Source organism: Protomyctophum parallelum (assembly GCF_964188405.1).
Source record: "Protomyctophum parallelum genome assembly, chromosome: 21".
NCBI lineage: Eukaryota > Metazoa > Chordata > Actinopteri > Myctophiformes > Myctophidae > Protomyctophum > Protomyctophum parallelum.
The window spans coordinates 24,350,551-24,362,958 of record NC_139713.1 but is presented as its reverse complement, the minus strand read 5'-3'; the positions used below and the strand labels follow the sequence as shown (position 1 = coordinate 24,362,958).

Genomic DNA, 12,408 nt, shown 5'->3' with positions numbered 1-12,408 from the left:
CGACGAACTTCTGCGCCGCATCGAACCACTGGTCCAACACGCACCCACGCACAGCACGCCTATCTCCGCCTCGGAGAGACTAGCGGTCACGCTGCGCGTGCTAGCCTCGGGAAGCTCGCGCCAGCGCGTCGCCACCAGCTACAGGATGGGTCTTTCCACGGTGTCTTCCATTGTCTCGGAAGTCAGCAAGGCCATCTGGCTGGGCCTGAAGGACGAGTTTGCGTCCTTTCCATCGCCTGTGCTGCTGCGCGAAGTCGCGCTGGACTTCTTGAGACTGCAGAACTTCCCGAACTGCGTCGGAGCAGTCGGCCTGAAGCGCGTTGAAATAAAAGCGCCGCCGAATGCGGGAGGTGACTTTTACAATCGCAAGGGACGCCGCCACTCCGTTGTGTTGACGGCGGTATGTGACGCGCACTACAGGTTCACCATGGTGGACGTCGTGGGAGCGTACGGCAGCGAGAGCGACGGCGGGAGTGTTCCGGGAGAGTGCGTTTGTGTCTGATCTACGAAGGGGGGAGGTCCAGCTACCCACACCCGCAGCACTACCTGGTCGGACAATAAAAACCCACCACATTTTTTCTGGGCGACGCTGCCTTCCCTCTACTGCCAAACCTGATGAGTCCTTATTCAGGTATGTGTGGTTGAAGTAGCCATTTAGCCATAATTAAACGAGCATGATGGAACGCCTAAACAAAAATCAGCTGTGTTGAGTCTCACTGCTCTCCCAGAGAGGATTGCTACACTAGCGATTTTCTTGGTAAATTTTCAGTCATTGTGGCTTTCATCTGTCATGAAAAAAGTATGATTTGTTTTGGCGAATATCTTAGCTATAAAGACATTGAGTTGACAAGAAATTTAGTTTTTTAAGGGTATTAAAGTGTTAATCGCAATATTATACGAGAGGGTGTGCTTTACTGTCATAAATGGCACGCCTGCGTTGCTGCAGGAATGAGCCCATAGGCGAGTTCCATACATCATAATGAAAAGGTTTTTGCTATCCAGCACACTGACAAAGGCTGGACGTTTGTCTCATTATGATGTAAATAATGACGATGTAAATAATGACTCATGACGAAATAAATGTATGCTGACCACATACCTTTGCTAGCCTGTGACTTACTACTACTTTAAGTACTATTTTTAAACATGGCTGATGTGTATACTCTAGTTTACCCTAGGTCAGTAGTGCTCACAGACACTTAATAATTGGAACGACCCCATCACTGTGAGGGTGTATACTGTATATTGGATCCAAATGGACCTCTACGGTTCCATCTGTACACTGTCATAGTTACAGATAGCTGTAAGGTTCCATTTGGAGAACGCAACACTGCTCCAGGTTTATTGTATTGGGAGGATGGGTAGTCACCAGTCACCAGGATACATATTTCACAAATATCTTATAATCTAATCCTGCTTCGCCATTATAATGCATACGAGAACATGCTGTGATGCTTCCAAATAACGCAGGGCATTTGTATTGTGTTTTACATCTCTGATGTACAGGCAGCCATCTCACAGAGAAGCAGCTTGTTTATAACTATCGCCACTCGCATGCCCGCCATGTCGTTGAGAATGCCTTTGACATCTTGACGGCGAGATGGAGGATCCTCAGGCGGGCACTGGAATGTTCCCCGGAGAAGGCCGGCGACATTGTCAACGCGTGCGTCGCTCTCCACAACTATCTCACCAGCACAGACTCGTTGAATGGACCGGCATCAAGGTACTGTACAATGTAACTATTATTAACCGTGTGTGTGTGTGTGTGTGTGTGTGTGTGTGTGTGTGTGTGTGTGTGTGTGTGTGTGTGTGTGTGTGTGTGTGTGTGTGTGTGTGTGTGTGTGTGTGTGTGTGTGTGTGTGTGTGTGTGTGTGTGTGTGTGTGTGTGTGTGTGTGTGTGTGTGTGTGTGTGTGTGTGTGTGCATATATGATTATGAAACTAATAATTACTTCTCTGAATATAATCACACCATTAACAACCATCTATAATTGTTATTGTCTATACTAGGTACATCCCAGCGCACTTCACTGACACGACCAGCACTGCTTCTGCTGGGGACCTGCAGCCAGGAGAATGGAGGAGACGGGTGGAAGCAGAGAGCGACCTCCATCATGACAAGGTTAAAATAGTTTGGGATTTTTCATTATAGTTTAGTTTGAGTTAGTTTTGACACATTCTTCATCAGTTCGTTTTTATTCGTTTTTAGAGCGGGATTGCTAGTTTTTAATAGTTTTTATTTATGTGACAACACTTAGTTTTAGTTTAGTTTGTATTAGTTTTAGTAGTTAGTTTTAGTTTCTTTCTCAGCAAAGGATGCAATTAAAATATATATCCAGTTACTGATTGGAAAAACTAAATCTAAGGGCTTTTTGCATCTAATTAACACCCTGAACGCCCAGGGTTATTTAATCCATTAAATCATAGCGCCCAGCGATTTATAGTAGTGGAGCACTTTTACTGACGGACTGGATGTTATCCCGGATGTGGCTGTAGCAGCTAAATGTAGCCAAAACACTAGAGGCGATCGACAACAACGGGAGGTATGATTAAATCTACCGCGACTAGTGACGGGACTGCGGTGGGCCGTCTAAGACATGATCTTTTCTTAGAATTAGACCTTATGATTTAGATCAAGAGTTATTAACGTTTTAAGATTTTCGGTCTCGTCGGCAAAACGGGGGGAACGTTTTCCCACTGTTGCGCAACATCGAATGTTGCGCAACAGGTGCTCCCAGGCTTTGGAACGATCGGTTTTGATATCAATAACCTCCGTCTTTTTGATCAAACTTCGTCCTGGGCGCTGGGTGTTAAATACATAATACAGTTTCAGATAGTTATAGTTTTTGATTTTTTTTATTATATATTTTTAGTTCAGTTAACGAAAATGTTTAGGTTGTTATTTTGTTTGCTTTCCTTAATCCTTATAATAACCTTGCTCCAGGACCCAGGGACGCTGTCAGCCGCACACAACGCAGACTCATGTGTGACCAGGGGTGACCTCCAGGACCCAGGGACGCTGTCAGCCACACACGACGCAGCCCGTGTAACCAGGGGTGTCTTTGCAGAGTATTTCCTGACACCAGAAGGGCATGGGCTTCCATGGCAGGAAAACAATTGTCCGGCACGGTTTACATAATGTCTAGTAGTGCTGCCTTATTATTGCTCAAATGTGAATCTCGATTTTCCTCCACAAGTTCTTCACTTAAACCTCTCTTAAAGTCTCTCTCTTGTAGCAACAACATTGGACAGCCAACCAATGCTCCACGATTCTGCCTCAAATGTAGAAATGAGATTGCATAGGTGTCTGAATCTACAGCGCAATATTTTTTCTCGATTAATTGTGTAGCACTAATATCTAGGCTATTGCATCTATTTATTAATAATATAAGCTCAAGATCGGTGTGTGGACTTCCTACTACTGTTTTGTATGGCCTCAATGGCCTCTAGACGGAGGCAAGTGACCTCCCTGGGACGGCTCTGGGGTGGTAGTGAGTAGTCTCATTTAGTAGAAGACAATATGAGTGTGGATTCAAACAAGACTATAGGGCGAAAGTCTCGCCCACCCGGGGCAGAAAAGCTAGTTTGTGTGTAAAACTCTATCCCTCGCACAGTCAAATCGATTCTCCCTGGTCGAGACCGTATGTGCTGGGTTTCCCAACATATCAGAAGTTCTCAAAGTCAGGCCCATTGTTCTTGCTCTGATGTTCTCAGGATTCATTGCTTGTTATTTGTTTGATTGTATGTCGTGAGAGAGTGTGTGTATTCATACAGGATACTAGGGAAGCACGATATATCTGCCACATATCGGTATCGGCTGATGTTTGCAGTTATTGGTCTATATCGACATCAGCAAATAAAGCTGACATTAACCAATGGCAGCTAGCCGATATTTATCTGTTGTTGATAAGCATACATTTTGCGCTGGCTATGTGTGCAGCCTACCTAAGCTGTTATTTCTTATAAGGAAGATGTATTTGTTTCCTTGCCATAAAAGGCTGAATTGATAACACCAAAAAACAAAATAAACCGATATTGGTATCAGTAGCTACTTTAGGCTAAATTGATATTTCAAACATCTGTATTGCTGAAGAAATTCCATGTCGGTGCATCCCTACAGGATACACATTGCATAATGGTGTTGAATACTGCAAATAAAACAAGTCCCTGACAGATCCTTTGTAGTGTGTTCCACTGAATGAATAATTCATGTTCTTGTTAATGCCATTCATTGGTTAAAGGGACACTTCACCCTTTTTGCTAAAAGAATACATTTTAATGACCTTTAGAAGTTTTAGAACACTTTCCTGGGGGTCTTTGTGTGTAATATGTGGTTTTAGATATTTTAGATTTTAGCAGTGAACCCAGTGTCTCTGATGTCATGGACACTGGGCTCACTTCCTTCCTGGACTACAATTCCCATAATGCTTTGGTGCACTGCTCCTCTTTGTGGATAGGGAGAGGCATAGATATTTAAAAAAATAGATGCCCCATTGGGCGTTGCAGTTCGTTGGAGCCATGTGTGTGCAAGAGGGCGTAAGTGCACAGGAAGTGTGTTAGGTCACACTGTCACTCAAGTGATTACTGGACAATCACAGCGCATCTTTTCCGGGACTTGAGCCCAGTGTCCATGACATCAGAGACATGGGCTCACTTCTAAAATCTATCTAAAACGGTAAACCACATATTACACACATAAAGACCCCCAGGAAAGTGTTCTAAATCTTCTAAATGTCATTAACATATATTGTTTTGCAAAAAGGGTGAGGTTTCCCTTTAAATATTCATAGAATCCACAGACCAACCTTTTTTTAAATAATAAAAAGGTTAAAGCTCTATATTCTGATATAGCAGTCTGATCCCATCTGCTGCCTCCAGACAGCACGGTTGGCTGTCAGCCAGTTTGAAAGCATCGGGAGCTTGTCGGCAGGAGACTCCCAACGAAATTTTCCCGTCGCTTGCCGCCCAAATCTCCTTTCCGACGCGTCGGACCCTATTGATGAAGAACTGAGCATGTTCGGTCGGTTGGTGACGCTCTGGAGCCAATGGTATCCATTGTTGTAGTGATGAGGGAGTAAATTACTCCACTGTAGAGTGGATATCTAGTCTCGTCATGTTTCAGGGCTGACTAATGGTGCAACTATAGATTCCATATTCTCAATCTCAACTCTTAATTCCTATACCAATAGGACAAATCCAAGGCAAAAATGCTATCTGTGTGTTTTGTTTTGGTGAGGCTGCAGACTTGCAGAAGCTCTGTGTTGCCAGTTTCTGTGAGTGAAACAAGCGATCAGGTCTATGACAACACCCAAAAAAAGCAACAAGTTTCAACGCTTGAGCCCTATAACATCAGCTATTTTCAAAAATAATTGTGAAAGCAAGCCAAAATATCCAGGTACACTTCAGGAATAAGCCCAAACTAAAGCAACGTGCAACTATGAATATTAAGCTGTGTTACAGGAAAACTAGCCCAAACTAGTGTTACAGGCTAATTTGCATGGGGAAAATGTATGTTTCGTCGGCCAACTGGTTTGTGCCGATTAAATAAAATGCTAGTCTGTTGCAATCTGACAGTTTTATGACTGTTTGGTGTGGGGTCACCCTTAAGCTCTGTTACAACGGAAAGTACATTTTCAGGTCATCACTTCCAGTTTCACTTGTTTATCCTGTTGACCTATTGTTTTCTCTTTTTTTCCACTTTTGTTTTAATTTGAACAAAACATTCATATAAATTACAGTTAGTATATGTAAACGGCACAAAACAAAGTACTGAAATGTGTGCTTGGTAGATAATGTTTCTGCTGCAAGTTGCAACAATGTTTTTTGCATTTGTGGGATGAGCAGTGCAGCTGGGTAGAAGCGTTGCGTCATGGAAAATGTAATGTGTTTCTTTGCAGAGAATCTGGGGGACACTGCATATATCCCCTCCAACAAATCACACACACTCCAATTTTTACTCATTTTGGGAAGATATCTGTGATTATTTTACATACAGACAGAGCTGAGTGACATTTAGTTTAATCCTGTTTAATTTGAGACGAGTGGCACAATTGTGCATTTATTTTAAAAGTTCAGACTACAACCAATGCCTTGCCCAAAACATAAAAATGTGGACAACATCAGTTCTTCCAGCTATCACAGTTAGTGGAGGAAACATGTATTGGAAAAACATGAAGTTCATACATTTTGTAATTGTCTCATTTAACCCTTTGCCTAGACTTCCTGCACCTATAGAGGCAGAGTTTCCGGAACAGCAGGAGAGGAGCCCCCGTCTGGTCCTGGCGGAACTTAAGCCTCCACAGTTTAAAGAGGAACAAGAGGAGCTATTTCAAAGACCAAAGGAGGCTAATGGGACAACGTTGACATTACTTACAGTGAAAAGTGAAGATGATTATGAAAACAGAGATACAGAGCCTCTAGCCAGCACCTTCACTGAACACATGAAAACACAAGCTGATGTAGAGGACTGTGGAACATCACAACCAACTAGTGACAACCTGCTCCTCTCTTCACACTGTTCTGAATCTGACACAGACAGTGATGATTGGGAGGAGACCAGGGAAGGTCAGTCGGCTTTAAACACACTGAAATCACACAAAGCACAAACTGCTGATGGACAAACATTGTGTTTGACAAACACGCTGTCACAGGACCTGAAATTATCAAAACAAACTCAATCTATGAGTCACACAGGAAAGAACAAATATGTATGTAACGTTTGTGGGAAAGGCTTTACGTTTTTATGTCCTTATAAGATCCACCTAAGGACTCATACAGGGGAAAAACCCTTCCTTTGTCCAATATGTGGAAAGGGATTTGCCGAAAATGGAAATCTCAAAGTACATATGAGAATTCATACTGGGGAAAAACCCTTCAGTTGTACAGTTTGTGGCAAAAGATTCCAGCATAGTGGATATATAACAAAGCACATGAGGACTCATACAGGGGAAAAACCCTTCATTTGTACAATTTGTGGCAAAGGATTTCAGAAAAGTAATTATGTAGCATTGCACATGAGGACTCATACAGGGGAAAGACCCTTTGTTTGCACAGTTTGTGGTAAAACATTCCCGATGAACAGTACTAAAATACAACATATGATGACTCATACAGGGGAAAAACCCTTCAGTTGTACATTTTGTGGCAAAGGCATAAGAACTAAGTCAGCTCTTAATGAACACCTGAGAACTCATACAGGGGAAACTCGGTCACACATAGGACAGAAAAAATATATATGTGAGGTTTGTGGGAAAGGCTTTACTCAGATACGTTTTTATAAGAACCACTTAAGGACTCATACAGGGGAAAAACCCTTCCTTTGCACAATATGTGGAAAACGTTTTAACGAAAATGGCAATCTTAAAGTACACATGAGGATTCATACGGGGGAAAAACCCTTCAGTTGTACAGTTTGTGGCAAAAGATTCCAGCAAAGTGGATATATAGCAAAGCACATGAGGACTCATACAGGGGAAAAACCCTTCAGTTGTACAATTTGTGGCAAAGGATATCGGAAAAGTAATTATGTAGCATTGCACATGAGGACTCATACAGGGGAAAAACCCTTTGTTTGCACAGTTTGTGGTAAAAGATTCCAGATGAACAAAACTAAAATAGAACACATGAGGACTCATACAGGGGAAAAGCCCTATGTTTGTACAATTTGTGGCAACAGTTTTACAATTAGGTCAACTCTAAAAAGCCATATGAGGATCCATACAGGTGAAAAACCCTTTAGTTGCACTGTCTGTGCCATGACCTTCACACGGAGTGGGAGTGTTAAGCGCCACATGAGGAGAGCTCATGCAGGTGAAAAGTTGTAAAGTTTGTGCCAAAACCTTTTTAACATGTACACACTTGAGAACCACATGAACACTCATACAGATAAAGGTGAAACTGTACAACCATTTAGTTGTACAGTTTAGGGCAAAGGCCTTTATGATATATATGCTGTGGAAAACCCATATGAGGACTCACACACAGGCGAAAAACCCTTGTGACCAGTGTGACCGTGTGTTCTTTATGACCTGGGAGTTGTGGAGGATTAGTTTTATTTTGTATTCTACTGTCCAATGTACAGTACAATGATTTAAGACATGTCTCATTTGAAAAAATTAAATTAAATTATAAGAATCCTGATTTGTTTTGGATGTCAGAATATTTGATGTTGGCTGTAGGAGCAGAAGACACGGCTTGGGGAGCTGCAGCTCTTCAAGAACAAGGAGTAAGTAAGTATTTTAATTATGGAGCACATTTCACAGACATCAGTCACAAAGTGCTTTACAACAATAAAAGCAAAACATATCAATTGTAACAATGGTAATATTAATAATAAAAATAAGAATAATGAAAAATAAAGCAAAGAAAGAGAAAACAGAACAAACGGCACTGGTAAAAAGAAATAATAATAATCAAGAGATCAATACAGCACTATGTTGCAAAGGCCTGTCTAAAAAGGTGAGTCTTTAAATGTTTTAAAAAAAGGTCCACTCAGGCCACAGATTTCAGGTGCTCCGGGAGGTCATTCCATAGCCTGGGGGCGAAACTAGCAAAGGCTTGATCACCTTTAGTTTTTAGCCTTGTGGGTGGAATGACCCAACATCTATATTGACCCTGTTCCCATATATCCTTATCAAGGATTCCTTAAAGGACAACTTTAGTTTTTTTCAACCAAGGTTCATGTTTTAGGTTGTTATTAGAGAAACTAAAAGATTTTTTCATTTGCTGCTTTCTTTCGTTTTAGGGATTTTAGCTGTTTTTGACAGGGGGGCGGGGGCATTCGAGCATGGGGCTAAATATGTATTATTTCACATAATTTTATAGCGATTTATTTTTTTATTATTTACTATAGTCCTACTATAACCCAAGAAATTACATCTGGCCATAAAAGTTCACAGGATCTACTGAATATGAATGTAGCCTATACTGGGGGGAAGCCACACTGTAATAGGCTCAATATGTCAGTTTGACACATTCAGTAGATCCCGTGATCTTTTGTGGCCAGATGTAATTTATTGGGGTCTAGTAGGACTATAGTAAATAATAAAAAAAGAAATCGCTATAAAATTTTGTAAAGAAATACATATTTAGCCCCATGCTCGAATGCCCCCCTGTCAAAAACAGCTAAAATCCCTAAAACAAAAGAAAGCAGTAAATGAAAAGATTAACACTCATCTTTTAGCTTCTCTAATAACAACCTAAAACATGAACCTTGGTTGAAAAAAACTAAAGTTGTCCTTTAAGTAACCCCTTCTCCTAGCTCTCAAGTGCTCACTTATAATATTAATATTCCTTCAATCACTTTCTAAATGTTTCTACACAGCAGTTTCTACACTGTTGCCCCTTTTCCACCAGGGTTGAACCGGTTCAGTTAAAAAAATATCTGCCTAATATTGAACCAGTTCAGGGTGTTTCCACTGAAAATGAATTGTATCTTCCTTGACCTACTGGCAGCGATAAGCCGTTTCCACACTTGGCAGTTTTCCGCTCAGAGCAGGCGTCTCTTCCATGTTTTTAAACAGCTGGTGGATGGAAAAGAAGCTCCACCCAAATGACTGAATGCCGCGATGGCCAGATTCCCGGAAATGCTTTCCCCCGCGGGTGTCCACCAGCTGTCTAAAAACCCAGAAGAGACACCTGTTCTGAGCGGGAAACTGCCACACCTAGACGCCCAAGTGTCGAAACGGCTAGAGCGTGCACAAAAAACTATGACATTGATCTACCCAGCGGTTTGGGAGGTTCACTCCAGATTTTCACCCTTTCAGACAGACAGTTACACACACACACTTACACACGGTGAGTGCGTCCATAGACAAAGACAAAACATGGAAAGGTACAAAATTCATGGCACTCCATCTTTAAGTTATGGAAAATGTTTGGAATAGATCGTTCAATGTCTGACCTGCTGGTGGACGACACTGAAGTGCTCCAGAAAATTATATAACCCATGCTGAGTGAGTTTCTCCAACCTCTTACAGGAGTGGACCTCAGCAAAGTGGTGGATTCCTAGACAGTTATTCTCATCCATGTGACTCTCCATGAAATGACAGCAGGCCTCTTTAACAGCTGTAACATTCAGCAAGTCTGATGCTGCCAGCAGGGCCTAGAATACACAAAATATATACAATAGCCTACCTATCATAAATATAAAACACTGAGCCAATAGTCAAACTTTTGACAACGAATAAGGTTTATGATAATAAAACACGTCACCTGCACATTTTCCGTGGAAATGGCCACCTTTGAAGTGTAGGCATAGCATACCAACAAATCAATCATCTGAGGCTCTACTCCATTGATGTTCTGTTGAGACTCTGTCCACTCGGTTGTAAACATTGCCTGTGCAGGTTGAAAAGGTGAATGTTTGGCTTAGAGCACATGGTCACTGTTTACGAAGGATGGTGAGGTCACGCCAGACAGTGAGAACCAACATTGCTTTTAGGTAACAAAGAATGACTCAGTAAATGTAATATTAAAGATACATTCTGACTATTTGGGCAGTGTTATGTTATAATCATGAGTTGCCCATGTGTGTACTTGAACTTGAGACACAGTGTACTTGATATGTATTGTAGTGTACTGCCTGAACTGTAGCATACTTTATAGATAGGCTACGAGAGACATCTCAGCGACAGCAAGGTCAGCCTTGCTGCAGTAGGCACGTTATTATGTCTTATATCTTGTTGTCACGTCATTATGATCCAGCACTATATATATATTTTTTTTTTTTATTGATTTATTTATTTTCGTGTCATGCACACCTTGTGCCCAACCCTCATGGGTTTATAAGACACCATTTCACATTTGCAATTACAGCATGTTTTACATTACATAATTTATGCATTTTACAGCATGTTTACATTACATAATTCATTATATTACACCTCAGATGTATACAGAGTACTCTGTCTTCTTTCCCAAGCTTGACAAATAAAATCTGCTACAACGAAAGTCCCTTTGGCAAAACATATCTCCATTTTTACATAGTCATTTAAATCTAGGAAATCCCCACATCTTATTAACCAAAATATCCAGTAGGCCTATATACAGTATGTTCCTGTTTGTGTAATAAACTTGGTGAACCTTTAGCATGATACTGTCTCGTGTCGCTTTGTTGTTCTCCCGGGCCCGCCGCCGCAGTCGCTGTACCAAAGGAATACTTCAACCGGATTATCACACACCACCCAGCCTGCACACACTACCTGTCTGTCGGAACCAGACAAGGGTCCAGTAATTAGAGTTTACAACAGGCAGGAGTTTTATGCATATCTAACAACAATGCGTACTACTAATATAATATAATAATATAATGGTTGTTTTTTATCAACTCTGATTTGATCACACACGGTAGTCATTGGTAGATCAAAAAGAGGTGCTTGCCCACCCCTGGCTTAGAATGTTCATTGTTCAGGCGTGTCATTGATTGGATATAGCATGATATTCAGTTCATGTGAAAGCCAAGACAGAATTGATTGTCATTCCCTTTACACGACCAGGTCAATAGGCCTACATAAAATAAAAGTTTAATTTACCTGAAAGTACGGACTAAAGGAGGCTAGGACGTTACGATGGCATAGGAACTCATGCCCTGCACAACACAGAATCACATAACAGAAGGTATTACTGAGTCGAAGACTTTTAAGGCCTTCCAACAACTTGTTGGGATCTACAAACGCAAAGGTGTCGTCATCCTCGTGAAGTGAAACATCCATAGGGCAGGGTGGTGAACTGGCATTGACTGGAATCATCATTTCAACCATGTCGACTCGACTCCCTCTGCTATAGCAGTCTTATGACAGTGAACATGTTGAGATTTCAGTCTGATATCAGAGGTACCTTGCCCTTCCAACAATTATCTACACCAACCTTTACCAAACCAAATTACAACCACCCTAATCTGCCCCACATCAGTTCATTTGGCTTAAAGGAGGGTTACAGTAAGTGATTTTCTTTGGTTAAAATAAGTTCTCGAGCAGCTGCTGCTGACTGGGGTCACATTCCAGGATCGAGGGGTCGATCATTACAACCCTCGTGTGCATGTACACGCGTGGAGAGACTAGAGTGTTTGTTCAGTGACAGGAGTCTCCATGTCTCTCCGGCTTTTTATTTAGACTAGAGGGTGCTTTATTGATTGATTGATTGAAATTGATTGAAATTATTTCACAGTAATAATAGGCCTATGTAGAATGGGTACATTTCAACGAAAGCACAAGTCAATACAAAAACTTTGTGAACGACACCATGAAAAGCACACGACTTGTTTACATCAGACTACCATTTTCAATTCATCTGAACTTTTAATGTCCTACAAATATACACTTCTATTTAAATAAAAATAAAAACAGGAAATCATAAAGAACAGTAGGCCGGAAAGGGGGGTAAATAAAGTAATAAACTTTATTTACGTGGGC

The 12,408-nt window shown here is 41.4% G+C and overlaps 1 protein-coding gene across 2 annotated transcripts; it reads left to right on the top strand.

Annotated features, from left to right (window-relative positions):
• The first annotated feature begins 37 nt into the window (after nt 1-37).
• LOC310879262 (uncharacterized protein) lies at nt 38-7,989 on the top strand. Of its 2 annotated transcripts, XM_083793808.1 has the most exons (5): nt 39-631; nt 1,507-1,723; nt 2,009-2,120; nt 2,943-3,054; nt 6,216-7,989. In XM_083793808.1, exons 1-5 carry the CDS (start codon nt 616-618, stop codon nt 6,230-6,232), a joined length of 474 nt encoding a protein of 157 aa, XP_083649934.1. In that variant the 5' UTR covers nt 39-615; the 3' UTR covers nt 6,233-7,989. The 2 variants fall into 2 exon arrangements, with proteins under 2 accessions (XP_083649933.1, XP_083649934.1); XM_083793807.1 differs by lacking the exon at nt 6,216-7,989 and having other exon boundaries at nt 38-631; nt 2,943-4,171.
• The last annotated feature ends 4,419 nt before the right edge of the window (nt 7,990-12,408 follow it).